This window comes from Scyliorhinus torazame, chromosome 6 (assembly GCF_047496885.1).
Source record: "Scyliorhinus torazame isolate Kashiwa2021f chromosome 6, sScyTor2.1, whole genome shotgun sequence".
Lineage (NCBI taxonomy): Eukaryota > Metazoa > Chordata > Chondrichthyes > Carcharhiniformes > Scyliorhinidae > Scyliorhinus > Scyliorhinus torazame.
In genome coordinates, this window is record NC_092712.1 from 242,322,653 (window position 1) to 242,339,538 (window position 16,886).

At 44.5% G+C, this 16,886-nt stretch overlaps 1 protein-coding gene across 1 annotated transcript in view; it reads right to left on the reverse strand.

The window, feature by feature from the left end:
* The window catches only part of myo10 (myosin X), a 366,827-nt gene that overhangs the window by 252,329 nt on the left and 97,612 nt on the right, over window positions 1–16,886 (reverse strand). The window contains exon 14 of the mRNA XM_072509536.1: window positions 1,174–1,298. Coding sequence (XP_072365637.1) covers window positions 1,174–1,298 — 125 coding nt within the window. The remainder of the gene's footprint in view (window positions 1–1,173; window positions 1,299–16,886) is intronic.

Genomic DNA, 16,886 nt, shown 5'->3' on the forward strand with positions numbered 1-16,886 from the left:
AAGCAAACACATCGTACGCCTTCTAACAACCCTCTCAACCTGGGTGGCAACTTTCAGGGATCTATGTACATGGACACCGAGATCTCTCTGCTCATCCACACTGCCAAGAATCTTACCATTTGCCCAGTACTCTGTCTTCCTGTTATTCCTTCCAAAATGAATCATCTCACACTTTTCTGCATTAAACTCCAATTGCCACCTCTCAGCCCAGCACTTGCAGCTTATCTATGTCCCTCTGGAACTTGTAACATCCTTCTGCACTGTCCACAACTCCACCGACTTTAGTGTCATCTGCAAATTTACTCACCCATCCTTCTACGCCCTCCTCCAGGTCATTTGTAAAAATGACATACAGCAGTGGCCCCAAAACAGATCCTTGTGGTACACCACTAGTAACTGGACTCCAGTCTGATCATTTCCCATCAACCACCACTCTTTGTCTTCTTCCAGCTAGCCAATTTCTGATCCAAACTGCTAAATCACCCTGAATCCCATGCCTCTGTATTTTCTGCAGTAGCCTACCATGGGGAACCTTATCAAACGCTTTACTGAAATCCATATACACCACATCAACTGCTTTACCCTCATCCACCTGTTTGGTCACCTTCTCAAAGAGCTCAATAAGGTTTGTGAGGCACGACCTACCCTTCACTAAACCGACGATCTTCCACAACACTCACCTCTCAAGCTTTTGATCCAGAAGGAAGTGTATTTGGAGTACAGGGATCTCTTTTTTAAAGCACATGCTTTCATTTTAACACAGTTGGCAAATTAGGAAAGATCCCCAAAAAGCGCTGTCTCCATTTTTATTTCAGGGTGATTACTGCGCACAAGATGATCTAAGGGTGGTACGGTAGCCGTGGTTAGCACTGTAGTTTCACAGTGCCAGGGACCCGGGTTCGATTCCCGGCTTGGGTCAGTCTGTGCGGAGTCTGCACGTTCTCCCCGTGTCTGCGTGGGTTTTCTGCGGGTGCTCCGGTTTCCTCCCACAAGTCCTGAAAGACGTGCTTGTTAGGTGAATTGGACATTCTGAATTCTCCCTCAGTGAACCCAAACAGGCCCCAGAATGTGGCAACTCGAGGATTTTCACAGTAACTTCATTGTCTACTTGTGACACTAAAAATATTATAATAAAAAAACAATATTGTATAATCTTGAATTACAAAAAAATACCTTGCACAGAAGTTACTGAACTGCCTCCTGACTGGGAATCCAGCTCGTCGTATTTTCACAGTTTCCAACATTCCTGAATATCTCAGCTGATTTAGTACAACTGTTTGGTCGAATTGATCTGGCATCTTAACGGAGAGAAAGTGAGAACAGAGGATTAGCATATTTGGCAGCAGAGATAGCACAGTAACGCTTACAGCAATAGGAAATAACAAATGTGCATCATTCTCCTGTCATTTGAAGTCAATCAGCTAGTAAAGCTTTTTTACTTCCTCAGCCAATCACAGTATGAAGGACAGTATATGGTCTTGAAATTAGAGAACATTTCATTGTATATAAAGACCATAAGACATAGGAGCAGAATTAGGCCACTTGGCCCATCGAGTCTGCTCCGCCATTCAATCATGGTTGATATTTTTCTCATCCCCATTTCCTGCCTTCTCCCCATAACCCCTGATCCCCTTATTAACCAAGAACTATCTATCTCTGCCTTAAAGACACTCAGTGAATTGGCCTCCACAGCCTTCTGTGGCAAAAAGTTCCACAGACTGACCACCCTCTGGCTGAAAGAATTTCTCCTCATCTCTGTTTTAAAGGTGTCGATGGTAGCCATGATGTGGAGATGCCGTTGGCGAGACCATGCAGACGCTGCGACAACGAATGAACGGACATCGCGCAACAATCACCAGGCAGGAATGTTCCCTTCCAGTCGGGGAACACTTCAGCATTCAGCCTCTGATCTCCGGGTAAGCGTTCTCCAAGGCGGCCTTCAGGACCCGCGACAACGCAGAATCGCCGAGCAGAAACTTATAGCCAAGTTCCGCACACGAGTGCGGCCTCAACCGGGACCTGGGATTCATGTCGCATTACATTCATCCCCCACCATCTGGCCTGCAAAATCCTACCAACTGTCCTGGCTTGAGACAATTCACACCTCTTTAACCTGGGGTTACCCCATCTCTGGATCTGTAAAGGTTTAATCACCTGCTAATGCTCACATTCCTAGCATTGTTTGGCATCTTTGAATTTGTCTATATATGTGTTTCTGGAACAGACCTCTTCATTCACCTGAGGAAGGAGCAGCGCTCCGAAAGCTAGTGACATCGAAACAAACCTGTTGGACTTTAACCTGGTGTTGTAAGACTTTGTTCTGTTTTAAAGGATCGTCCCTTTAATCTGAGATGGTGTCCTCTGGTTCTGGTTTTTCCTACAAGTGGAAACATCCTCTCCACGTCCACTCTATCCAGGCCTCACAGTATCTTGTACATTTCAATAACATCCCCTCTCATCCTTCTAAGCTCCAACGAGTACAGACCCAGAGTCCTTAAACATTCCTCATACGACAAGTTCTTCATTCCAGGGGTCATTCTTGTGAACCCCCTCTGGACCCTTTCCAAGGCCAGCACATCCTTCCTTAGATATGGGGCCCAAAACTGCTCACAATATTCCAAATGGAGTCTGACCAGAGCCTTATGCAGCCTCAGAGGTACATCCCTGATCTTGTATTCTAGCCCTCTTGACATGAATGCTTACCCTCTTAACTGAACCTACACATTATCCTTAAGAGAATCGTGAACAAGGACTCCCAAGTCCCTTTGTGCTTCTGCTTTCCGAAGCATTTCCCCATTTAGAAAATAGTCCATGCCCAGATTCCTCCTTCCAAAGTGCATAACCTCACACTTTTCCACATTGTATTTCATTTGCCACTTCATTACCCACTCTCCTAGCTTGTCCAAGTCCTTCTGCAGCCCCCTTGCTTCCTCAATACTACCTGTCCCTCTACAGATCTTTGTGTCATCTGCAAACGTAGCAACAGTGCCTTCAGTACCTTCTTCCTGATCATTAATGTATATTATGAAAAGTTGTGGTCCCAGCACAGACCCTTGAGGCCCACCACGAGTCACTGGCTGCCATCCTGAAAAAGACCCCTTTATCCCCACTCTTTGCCTTCTGCCAGTCAGTGAATCCTCTATCCATATCAGGATCTTATCCTTAACACCATGGGCCTTTAATTTATTTAACAGTCTCCCTGCGGCACTTTGTCAAAGGCCTTATGGAAATTAAAATAAATCACATCCACTGATTCTCCTTTGTCCAACTTGCTTGTTACCTCCTCAAAGAACTTTAACTGATTTTTCAGACACGACCTCCCTTTGACAAAGCCATGCTGACTCAGTCCTATTTTACCATGCACTTCCAAGTGCTTCGCGATCTCATCTTTAATAACAGACTCTAAAATCTTACCAATGACCGAAGTCAGGTTAACCAGCTGATAATTGCCACCCTCCCTTCTTAAACAGTGGTGTTACATTAGCCACCTTCCAGTCCTCTGGGACCCTTCTTGCCTCCAGTGCTTCCTGGAAGATCATCACTAATGCCTCCACGATTTCCTCAGCTATCTCTTTTAGGACCCTGGAGTGTAGTCCATCCGGTCCAGGTGACTTATCCACCTTCAGACCTTTCAGTTTCCCCAGAACCTTCTCCTTAGTAATGGTCACTGCACTCACCTCTGTCCCCTGGTTCTCCTGGAGCTCTGGCATCCCACTGGTGTCTTCCGTGAAGACTGATGCAAAGTAACTATTCAGTTCACCTGCCACTTCTATGTTTCCTATTATTACTTCTCCAGCCACATTTTCTAGTGGTCCAATGTCTATTTTTGCCTCTCTCTTACCTTTTATATATTGAAAAAAATCTCTTCCTAGCTTCCTTTATATTACTAGCTAGCTTGCACTCGTACTTTATCTTCTCCCCCCTTATTGCTGTTTTAGTTGTCCTTTGCTCGCTTTTAAAGGCTTCTCAATCCTCTGGTTTCCCACTAATCCTTGCCACTTTGTATGCTTTTTCCTTACCCTTTATGCTCTCCTTGACATCCCTCATCAGCCATGATGCCTTGTCCTCCCCTTAACATGTTTCCTCCTCCTTGGGATGAATTTCTGTTGTGCCTCCCTAATAACCCCCAAAAACTCCTGCCATTGCTGTTCCACTGTCTTCCCTGCTAGGCTCTTTCTCCAATCAACTCTGGCCAGCTCCTCCCCCATGTCTTTGTAGCTACCCTTATTTAATTGTAATACTGTTACATCTGATTGCAGCTTCTCCCTCTCAAACTGCAGGGTAAATTCAATCATATTGTGGTCACTGCTCCCGAAGGGTTCCTTCACCTTAGGTTCCCTAATCAAGTCTGCCTTATTACACATTACCAAATCCAGAATTGCCAGTTCCCTAGTAGGCTCTGTCACAAGCTGCTCCAAAAACCCATCTCTTAGACATTCCACAAATTCCATTTCTTGGGATCCACTACCAACCTGATTTCCCCAGTCCACCTGCATATTGAAGTCCCCCATGATTGTTGTAATATTGCCTTTTTTACATGCCTTTTCTATCTCCTGATTTATTTTCTGCCCCACATCCCGACTACTGCTAGGAAACTTGTACATAACACCCATCAGGGTCTTTTTACCTTTGCGATTCCTCAACTCTACCCACAGAGATTATATGCCTTCTGATCCTATATCGCTCCTTGCTATCGATTTAACTTCATTCCTTACTAACAATGCAACCCCGCCTCCTTTGCCCATCTGCCTGTCCTTTCGATAGGACATGTATCCTTGGATATTTAGATCCCAGTCCTGATCCCCTGGCAGCCACGTCTCTGCGATGCCCACAACATTGTACCGGCCAATTTCAATGTGCGCAACAAGCTAATTTACCTTGTTCTGTACACTGCGCTCATTTAGGTACAACACTCTCAATCCTGCATTGGCCACCTCCCTTTTCACACTCTCCTCAGTCACTGTTCCCTGTACTGTGGCCCTTTTTGATTTTTGACTATGGCTTCTCTGCCTTACACTTTCCCTCTTACTGCTTTTTGTTTCTGGCCCCGTTTTACTTCCCTCCGACTTCCTACATTGGATCCCATTCCCCCTGCCACATTAGTTTAAACCCTCCCCAACAGCTCTAGCAAACACCCTAGGACATCCCCCTAGGAAATCGGTTCCAGTCCTGCCCAGGTGCAGACCGTCCGGTTTGTACTGCTCCCACCTCCCCCAGAACCGGTTCCAATGCCCCAGGAATTTGAATCCCTCCCTCTTGCACCATCTCTCGAGCCACGCATTCATCTTATCTATCCTGACATTCCATGAAGGAGGGGATTAGAATGTTACTGCATTTCCAAATTCTTCAGCACAACGATACTTGGTTTCAATCAGAATTTAATGTTTTGTAAAGATGTTAAAAGTAAATTCAAGGGCGGCATGTGGCACAGTGGTTAGCACTTGGACTGCGCTGCTTAGGATCCGGGTTCGAATCCTGGCCCTGGGTCACTGTCTGTGTGGAGTTTGCACATTCTCCTCATGTCTGCGTGGGTTTCACCCCCACAACCCAAAAGATGTGCAGGTTAGGTTGATTGCCACGCTAAATTGCCCCTTAATTAGGAAAAAATTAAATACTCTAAATTTCTTTAAAAAAAATTTTTTTTAAGTAAATTCAGATAATTAACTTTGAAAAAGTTTAATCCAGAGCAGATATAGAAGCAAACAAAAGTAGGATGTATAAAACTTGCCAATGGGATGGCATTTATCCCTTTAAAATGCACAAGTCATTTGTGGTAGATTAAAGATTCTTCAAAGAAGTTAGATATTTAATATCAGCTTTCGAAATATGAATTGAAGATGTTTGAAATTGTGCAATAAAGCCCCAAGGTCTTGTTTATGCTGACAAAAACTGTAGCTTTTACATTTGCAAATGTTCATAATTCCCAATTTAATTTTTTTTTTCTCTACACTGTTTGACAGCCACTTATCCATCATTCTTCCTTCTGTTTCCTATTCACATTTCATTATTCATTGACCAATCAATCAGACAAACAATGGACTTGAATCCCCTTGTCACAAGTGACTGACCCAGGAAAACAGGACTTTGTCCAAAGCTTTTCTGTGCGCACACAGTGCCCGAGAGAAAAACTCATTTCTATGTCAATAGATGTATCATTGGGAAGATAAAGTACAAAATAAGCCTGAAAGCATAATGAGAGCTCATGTAGTTCAACAACACCTTGCAGACAAAATACAATAAACAACAAATCTGAGATTTTTTCATAAGATTTTGGGCAACATTACATTCACATTGATAATCTGGTTGTTAATGTGCATTTAATCTCCATTGTACAGAAATAGTGAATTTTCTGATCCATCTTCTGGCACCCAAAGTCAAAGGTGTAAACTCATGTACTTTGGTCAATAGCTGGGGGATAGCATCATCCTTGAATTTCCATTTAGTTACAATTAGCACAATATGAAATCTGAACTCAATTACAAAATGAAGTGCACAGTCTTCTAACAATCTGACAGGGTTATTCATTTTACCATGCATACATTGGAACACCATCCATAAATTGCATTCGCAAAAATAGCACGATGGTTTGGATGCCGATTTCCACAGCTATCATCAATGACGCATTGCAGCAACCCATCAGAAGACGTTTTTACCAACAGGATGAACTGGGCAGTGCCTTTATCTACCTCCCTCTTTCTCTTTTTCCACCCAAGCATCACCGAAAAATAGACTGCTTTGCTTCTTGACATCCACCATTTCATTCATTCGTTTGGAAGAAATTCAGGACCGTGGAAACCCAACTAGCTTGACCGAGAGTCCAGCAACTCAATACTAGATATCTACTTTCCATCATTGAAATAGTTTAAAGACAGGTTTAATGTAATGTCTGAAGTTTGAATCAACTGCAATTAGAAGGGAAGAGCCAAAATAACATGCATTGTATAGGATCTTACTGTACCAATAAATCTTGTTTAAATAAATGAACCATTGACAGAATTTGCAAATAAAATTGTGAAAATCTCCTGACTTTATAAAACAAACCTAAAACCTTACCATGTTGCAGCCCGAGCATCTATCATTCGATGGTCCTTTCCCTTTCGAGATTTTACTGAACTACCCTGACCTTATACAGAGCTGCAGATAAACTGAACAATGCCAAAATCCGTCTAGCACTTTAGTGACTAGTTTCTATGGCAACATTTTCCATGCTGAGGATAATTAGTGCCACGTATTGAGGGGGCCAGTGGACTACAACAAGTGCAGCAGTGACCAATATTGACCCACTGAAAGGCTGAGCTTCGACAAGTCACCGACTGAGACAAGTCAACAGTAGTCTTCACACTAGTTTAAGGGAGAGAGAGAAAAGAGAGAGAGTGTGCGCGAGTGGGATTTGGCTGACACATATTCTCATAGCGAGCATACCAAACAGTGATCTGCTCTAGTATAATATGCAAACACATTTCAATTCCAATCATAATCCAGATCTCCATGATTATATAAATTTCAAAAATGTATTGGTGTGAAGTGTTTGTCATGTATACTAGAAGTGCATAAAATGCAATAATTGCTATAAGAACATCAAAAGATTGTATCAATTTTGGGTAGACCAAACAGGAAGGTAAGACTATTACTTTTACCAGGCAGGTGCACTGAAACTAAGTGATTCGATATGGAAAAATGGAACCTAAACAGGATATTGCTCATGAACCAATTTTTTCAATTAACCCGTGACATTTTCAAGGCTAGAGATGTTTCTGAAGAGATACACCTTGAGAAAAATATCATTTTTAAGACTTTGTCTGCAAAGTTTTTATGTTTTGATCAATGAATCCCATTTGAAAACACACAAAATAAGACCCATTTCTACAAGCTAGTCTGTATTATCGAAAAGTGCATTAACAAATAAGAGAGGAGTCCATATTTCTATTCTGTTCTTATCCCCAAGCACCATAGTAAATTAGTACTGGATCAGTGGAGAACAAAAGCAAATAAAAGGCTACAAATATCGTATTTAGTTTCAGTTTATTGAATGCTAAAAGAACATAACAAAGAATTTACAGGATCATAGAATTTACAGTACAGAAGGCCATTTGGCCCATCGAGTCTGCACCGGCCCCCATAAATAGCACCCCACTGAAGCCCACACCCGTAACCCAGTAACCCCACCTTTTTGGACATTAAGGGCAATTTGGCATGACCAATCCACCTAACCTGCACATCTTTTGACTGTGGGAGGAAACCGGAGCACCTGGAGGAAACCCACGCAGACACGAGGAGAACGTGCAGACTCCGCACAGACAGTGACCCAAGCCGGGAATCGAACTTGGGACCCTTTAGCTGTGATGCAACTGTCCTAACCACTGTGCTACCGTGCTGCAGGAGTAAGCTGGTCCCTCAAGCCTAAGTGCCATTTAATAAGGTCATAGTCGACTTCAACTCCACTCTCCTGCCTTTTTACCATTTCCTTAGAGTCCAATAAAATCTATTGATCGCCCCTTGAACATACTCAGCTGTCTGGGATAGAACATTCCAAAGATTGACAACACTTGACTGAAGAAATTCCTTCTAATTCCAAATAAAATGGCCATTTCTCTATTCTTACACTCTGCTGTGACCCTTAAGGAAACGATAAAAGCAGACACCTGCACTGGTCATAAGTTTGGAGGTGGGGAAGGGAGAATTATGTGCAGGCCACACAATCTTTTATGCCAAATTGTCAACTTCAAAGAGTTTCCTTTATTTATTTGTCTTTGCAATTCATAAATATATTTGGACATCAGAATGTGTATCTGGAAGAACATGTTAGCAGATACAGATGATTTGTGACTAAAATACTAACTGAGCAGGAAACAAGTTATGGAACTCAAAGGTTACAGATTATGTTCAACTGATATATACTATTATACTCAATAGGATCTGATCCCATTGAACAGTCAGGGACATATTTTGAAGAATGCAATATTGGGCATCATAACCAATTGTGCACGTTATATATTCTGCAGAAAATTGGGTTTTAGCACCAAATCCACATTCTGCTGAGTTCAAGGTCTGGATTTTGCCAAATCCAACTGAAGGGCAATAATTAAAATATGAACATGGAAAAACTACCTACCATACAGTTCTACCTCAGGCTGGATGCAAATCTCTAACTGACCCAAGAGTTCCCCTTCTCCTTGCACTGCTGGTTTAGGTCAACTTTAAAAATCATCAGGACTATTCCAAGAAGTTAAGGAGCTCTCAGAAGTGACCACAATTCAGTAAGTTTTAAAGTGCTGGTGGACAAGGATAAGAGTGGTCCGAGGATGAATGTGCTAAATTGGGGGAAGGCTAATTAAAACAATATTAGGCGGGAACTGAAGAACAGAGATTGGGGGCGGATGTTTGAGGGCAAATCAACATCTGACATGTGGGAGGCTTTCAAGTGTCAGTTGAAAGGAATTCAGGACCGGCATGTTCCTGTGAGGAAGAAGGATAAATACGGCAATTTTCGGGAACCTTGGATAACGAGAGATATTGTAGGCCTCGTCAAAAAGAAAAAGGAGGCATTTGTCAGGGCTAAAAGGCTGGGAACAGACGAAGCCTGTGTGGAATATAAGGAAAGTAGGAAGGAACTTAAGCAAGGAGTCAGGAGGGCTAGAAGGCGTCACGAAAAGTCATTGGCAAATAGGGTTAAGGAAAATCCCAAGGATTTTTACACGTACATAAAAAGCAAGAGGGTAGCTAGGGAAAGAGTTGGCCCACTGAAGGATAGGCAAGGGAATCTATGTGTGGAGCCAGAGGAAATGGGCGAGGTACTAAATGAATACTTTGCATCAGTATTCACCAAAGAGAAGAAATTGGTAGATGTTGAGTCTGGAGAAGGGTGTGTAGATAGCCTGGGTCACATTGAGATCCAAAAAGACGAGGTGTTGGGTGTCTTAAAAAATATTAAGGTAGATAGGTCCCCAGGGCCTGATGGGATCTACCCCAGAATACTGAAGGAGGCTGGAGAGGAAATTGCTGAGGCCTTGACAGAAATCTTTGGATCCTCACTGTCTTCAGGTGATGTCCCGGAGGACTGGAGAATAGCCAATGTTGTTCCTCTGTTTAAGAAGGGTAGCAAGGATATCCAGGGAACTACAGGCCGGTGAGCCTTACTTCGGTGGTAGGGAAATTACTGGAGAGAATTCTTCGAGACAGGATCTACTCCCATTTGGAAGCAAATGGACGTATTAGTGAGAGGCAGCATGGATTTGTGAAGGGGAGGTCGTGTCTCACTAACTTGATAGAGTTTTTCGAGGAGGTCACTAAGATGATTGATGCAGGTAGGGCAGTGGATGTTGTTTATATGGACTTCAATAAGGCATTTGACAAGGTCCCTCATGGTAGATTAGTACAAAAGGTGAAGTCACACGGGATCAGGGGTGAGCTGGCAAGGTGGATACAGAACTGGCTAGGTCATAGAAGGCAGAGAGTAGCAATGGAAGGATGCTTTTCTAATTGGAGGGCTGTGACCAGTGGTGTTCCACAGGGATCAGTGCTGGGACTGTTGCTGTTTGTAGCATATATAAATGATTGAGGAAAATGTAACTGGTCTGATTAGTAAGTTTGCAGACGACACAAAGGTTGGTGGAATTGCGGATAGCGATGAGGACTGTCAGAGGATACAGCAGGATTTAGATTGTTTGGCGACTTGGGCGGAGAGATGGCAGATGGAGTTTAATCCGGACAAATGTGAGGTAATGCATTTTGGAAGGTCTAATGCAGGTAGGGAATATACAATGAATGGTAGAACCCTCAAGAGTATTGACAGTCAAAGAGATTTAGGAGTACAGGTCCACAGGTCACTGAAAGGGGCAACACAGGTGGAGAAGGTAGTCAAGAAGGCATACGGCATGCTTGCCTTCATTGGCCGGGGCATTGAGTATAAGAATTGGCAAGTCATGTTGCAGCTGTATAGAACCTTAGTTAGGCCACACTTGGAGTATAGTGTTCAATTCTGGTCGCCACACTACCAGAAGGATGTGGAGGCTTTAGAGAGGGTGCAGAAGAGATTTACCAGAATGTTGCCTGGTATGGAGGGCATTAGCTATGAGGAGCGGTTGCTCTGGGGACCCAGTTTGAATACTGCCATGGCAGATGGTAGAATTTGAATTGAATAAAACATTGGAATTTAAAGTTCAATTGTCGATTGTCATAAAAACCCATCTGGTTCACTATTGTCCTTTAGGCAAGAAAATCTGTCATCCAACATGTGACGCCAGATCCGCAGGAATGTGGTTGACTCTTGTGTGCTCTCTGTTGTGGGTTACCAAACCATTCAGTTGTATCAAACTGCTACAAACATTTGATAAAAGAATGAAACTAGATGGACCACCCGCATCGACCGAGGTACCTGAAATGACAACGGCAAACCCGGGCCCAGTTGACCCTGCAAAGTTCTCCTTACTAATGTCTGGGGGCTTGTGCCAAAATTGGGAGGGGTGTCTCACCTTGCAACCATGTCTCTGAAATGACTATGAGGCCATGCATATTTATCTCTATTTGTGCTATCAATTCATCCATTTTGTTTTGAGTGCCACATGGATTCATATCTCAAGCTTTTAACTCTGCCTTTTCTGCATTTTGCAAAATCTGTCCTTATCTGCTTGTACACTTATAAATGCATACGCTCTGTCTCGCACTACTTCTAGGACTTTCCAGAACACCAGACTCAGCACGGCTCAGGTGAAGACTCTCCCAACAGTATGGCTTCTCCTTTCCCGAGTACTGGTGCCAATTCCCCATGAATCAAAACCCATCTTTGAGCCACACATTCAACTTCAATCTTATTTACTCTACCCTATGCCAATTCACTAATGACTCGGGTAGTAATCCAGACATGGTTCTAATTGTTAAATCTGTACCGAGCTGCTCATGATCCCCAAGCACAGCGTCATTCCCAGTCCCCTCTATGTCACTGTTATCCACGTGGACCATGACAACTGGATCCTCCCCCTGCAAGTTCCTCTCTAGCTTCGAACAGACGTCCCCAACCCTGGCAATAGGCAGGCAACAAGCCTTCTAGACTTGGGCTTTCAGCTATAGAGAACGGTGTTGATCATCCAAACTATACTGTCCCTTACAACCACAATATTCCCAATTATTCCCCATTTCAATGGCTTTCTATACCACAATGTCACGGGCAGTTCGCTCATCTACCCTGCAGCCCCTGCCCTCATCCACACAGGCTGCAAAACCGTCAAACCTGTTGGATAAATCTAAGGGCGGAGGCTCCTCCACTTCTACCTTCTCACTCCCATTATCTGCCTCGCTCGCAGTCACAACCACTTGTCCCGAATCATAAGACCAAATCATAAGCCTGCCAGTTTACAAGGACAGTCTAGTGTAGGGTTGGTTCTTTGGTCAGTAGTTTTTAAAAATGCCTTCATGCAACTATAAAAGCATCTCTTCTACCCACAAAGGGGTATTGCATGATCTGAAATTACAATTCCATTTATATGTGCTCTTTGGGGGGGTTTAAACTAATGCAGCAGGGGCATGGGAACCTGGATTGTAGTTTTAGGGTACGGGAGAATGGGAGTATAGAGGTCAGGAGCACAGATTGGACTTCGCAGGAGGGGGCCAGTGTTCAGGTAGGTGGTTTGAAGTGTATCTACTTCAATGCCAGGAGTATACGAAATAAGGTAGGGGAACTGGCAGCATGGGTTGGTACCTGGGACTTCGATGTTGTGGCCATTTTGGAGACATGGATAGAGCAGGGACAGGAATGGATGTTGCAGGTTCCGGGGTTTAGGTGTTTTAGTAAGCTCAGAGAAGGAGGCAAAAGAGGGGGAGGTGTGGCACTGCTAGTCAAGAGCAGTATTACGGTGGCGGAGAGGATGCTAGATGGGGACTCTTCTTCCGAGGTAGTATGGGCTGAGGTTAGAAACAAGAAAGGAGAGGTCACCCTGTTGGGAGTTTTCTATAGGCCTCCAAATAGTTCTAGGGATGTAGAGGAAAGGATGGCGAAGATGATTCTGGATAAGAGCGAAAGTAACAGGGTAGTTATTATGGGAGACTTTAACTTTCCAAATATTGACTGGGAAAGATATAGTTTGAGTACATTAGATGGGTCGTTTTTTGTACAATGTGTGCAGGAGGGTTTCCTGACACAATATGTTGACAGGCCAACAAGAGGCGAGGCCACGTTGGATTTGGTTTTGGGTAATGAACCAGGCCAGGTGTTGGATTTGCAGGTAGGAGAGCACTTTGGGGACAGTGACCATAATTCGGTGACGTTTACGTTAGTGATGGAAAGGGATAAGTATACACCGCAGGGCAAGAGTTATAGCTGGGGGAAGGGCAATTATGATGCCATTAGACATGACTTGGTGGGGGGGGGGATAGGTTGGAGAAGTAGGCTGCAAGTGTTGGGCACACTGGATAAGTGGAGCTTGTTCAAGGAACAGCTACTGCGTGTTCTTGATAAGTACGTACCGGTCAGGCAGGGAGGAAGACGTCGAGTGAGGGAACCGTGGTTTACCAAAGAAGTGGAATCTCTTGTTAAGAGGAAGAATGTTAGGAGGCCTATGTGAGGCCTATGTGAAGATGAGGTGTGAAGTTTCAGTTGGGGCGATTGATAGTTACAAGGTAGCGAGGAAGGATCTAAAGAGAGAGCTAAGACGAGCAAGGAGGGGACATGAGAAGTATTTGGCAGGTAGGATCAAGGAAAACCCAAAAGCTTTCTACAGGTATGTCAGGAATAAAAGAATGACTAGGGTAAGAGTAGGGTCAGTCAAGGACAGGGATGGGAAGTTGTGTGTGGAGTCTGAAGAGATAGGAGAGATACTAAATGAATATTTTTCGTCAGTATTCACTCAGGAAAAAGATAATGTTGTGGAGGAGAATGCGGAGACCCAGGCTATTAGAATAGATGGCATTGAGGTACGTAGGGAAGAGGAGTTGGCAATTCTGGACAGGCTGAAAATAGATAAGTCCCCGGGGCCTGATGGGATTTATCCTAGGATTCTCTGGGAAGCCAGGGAAGAGATTGCTGGGCCTTTGGCTTTGATTTTTATGTCATCATTGGCTACAGGAATAGTGCCAGAGGACTGGAGGATAGCAAATGTGGTCCCTTTGTTCAAAAAGGGGAGTAGAGACAACCCCGGCAACTATAGACCAGTGAGCCTCACGTCTGTTGTGGGTAAAGTCTTGGAGGGGATTATAAGAGACGAGATTTATAATCATCTAGATAGGAATAATATGATCAGGGATAGTCAGCATGGCTTTGTGAAGGGTAGGTCATGCCTCACAAACCTTATCGAGTTCTTTGAGAAGGTGACTGAACAGGTAGACGAGGGTAGAGCAGTTGATGTGGTGTATATGGATTTCAGTAAAGCGTTTGATAAGGTTCCCCACGGTAGGCTATTGCAGAAAATACGGAGGCTGGAGATTGAGGGTGATTTAGAGATGTGGATCAGAAATTGGCTAGCTGAAAGAAGACAGAGGGTGGTGGTTGATGGAAAATGTTCAGAATGGAGTTCAGTTACAAGTGGAGTACCACAAGGATCTTTCTGGGGCCGTTGCTGTTTGTCATTTTTATCAACAACCTAGAGGAAGGCGCAGAAGGGTGGGTGAGTAAATTTGCAGATGACACTAAAGTCGGTGGTGTTGTTGACAGTGCAGAAGGATGTAGCAGGTTACAGAGGGACATAGATAAGCTGCAGAGCTGGGCTGAGAGGTGGCAAATGAGTTTAATGTAGAGAAGTGTGAGGTGATTCACTTTGGAAGGAATAACAGGAATGCGGAATATTTGGCTAATGGTAAAGTTCTTGGAAGTGTGGATGAGCAGAGGGATCTAGGTGTCCATGTACATAGATCCCTGAAAGTTGCCACCCAGGTTGATAGGGTTGTGAAGAAGGCCTATGGAGTGTTGGCCTTTATTGGTAGAGGGATTGAGTTCCGGAGTCGTCGAGGTCATGTTGCAGCTGTACAAAACTCTGGTACAGCCGCATTTGGAGTATTGCGTACAGTTCTGGTCACCGCATTATAGGAAGGACGTGGAAGCTTTGGAGCGGGTGCAGAGGAGATTTACAAGGATGTTGCCTGGTATGGAGGGAAAATCTTATGAGGAAAGGCTGATGGACTTGAGGTTGTTTTCGTTAGAGATAAGAAGGTTAAGAGGAGACTTAATAGAGGCATACAAAATGATCAGGGGGTTAGATAGAGTGGACAGTGAGAGCCTTCTCCCGTGGATGGAAATGGCTAGCACGAGGGGACATAGCTTTAAACTGAGGGGTAATAGATATAGGACAGAGGTCAGAGGTAGGTTCTTTACGCAAAGAGTGGCGAGGCCGTGGAATGCCCTACCTGCAACAGTAGTGAACTCGCCAACATTGAGGGCATTTAAAAGTTTATTGGATAAGCACCTGGATGATAATGGCATAGTGTAGGTTAGATGGCTTTTGTTTCGGTGCAACATCGTGGGCCGAAGGGCCTGTACTGCGCTGTATCGTTCTATATTCCATGTTCTATATCAAATGCTCAGTCAAGAACGAAACCAGGTAACATACGATTGCTCCGAATTACAGTATCATTTCATATAATTTATGGGAATGAGATTGTTTTTCATCTCCCCATCAAAGCACTGCTCAAAATGAGATACAGGGCGCAATCCAACGGCCACGCTGCGCCCGAAAAGCAACGCACCACAGCACACTGTGGCCATTGAAAGTCAGGAGACTCCACTCCCGGGATCTACCGGTTCACAACGCCTTGCGAGATTCAAAGCAATCGTGTGAGACGTTGCAATGTGAATCCTGGCCACAATGGGGCGGATCACATTTCAGCAAATCTGCATATTAGAGCAAGGCCTCACTCTAATGTGCAGATTCCCGATGTACCTGAGGCTTTGAATTCAGCCCCTTTGCCTCAGAGACCTCTGGCGAGTGCCATTCAGCAGTGGTCCCCACAAATAGGGGTCTCCAAGGGGATTGGAGGCCTCCAGCTGTATGCCCTTTGGGCAGGGTGGTGCACTGGCACTGCTGGTGCCACTTCGGCACCCTGACAGTGCCAGCCTGGCACCGTGAATGTACCACCTGGGTGCTAGGGTGGCACTGCATTTTCTGCACACGCACAATCGGGCTGGGGACCCTCCCATATTGCGTTCAGGCTTGGTGGGGTGCGGGGGGGGGGGGGGGGGGGGGGGGGGGGGGGGAGAGGGGGGAGGATTGCTTTGGGGGCCTCGGAGATTGGGACACCATTTAAAAATGGCATTTCGATCTATCGCTACAATGGGACAATGCGGCGAGCGGAGCGCCCATTATAAAAAACAGCGCCATGTGTGGCTTCGGCCTTGCGTTACCCCATATTCAACGCGAGTCGCGTTGAATTGCCATGTGTTTCTTGGTACTGCGAATACCGGGAAACACGCGGCTAAACACACTCACTAAAGGACATTGTTCCCTTTTGGGAGAATCATGCCCTCAGTCTTAGTTATTTTTGAAAATTTAGTGTACCCAATTCATTTTTTCCAATTAAGGGGCAATTTAGCATGGCCAATCCACCTACTCTGCACATCTTTGGGTTGTGGGGGCGAAACCCACCCAAACACGGGGGGAATGTGCAAACTCTACACGGACAGTGACCCAGAGCTGGCATCGAACCTAGGACCTCGGCACCGTGAGGCCGCAATGCTAACCCACTGCGCCACCCCTCAGTCTTAATTTAGATGTTTGTGTGCCTAAAGATAGATTTTCAATATGTTAAATAGACCAGTATGCATGTACCTCCCCTATTGTTGGGTGGATAGCTTTGCAGTTCTCTGTCACAATGAGACAACAGGGCCCAGGCTTGATCTCTGAGCTTGCTATGAAGTCATTATAATTGGCCTCATTTTCCACTGTGAGAGAATAACAAAGACACAA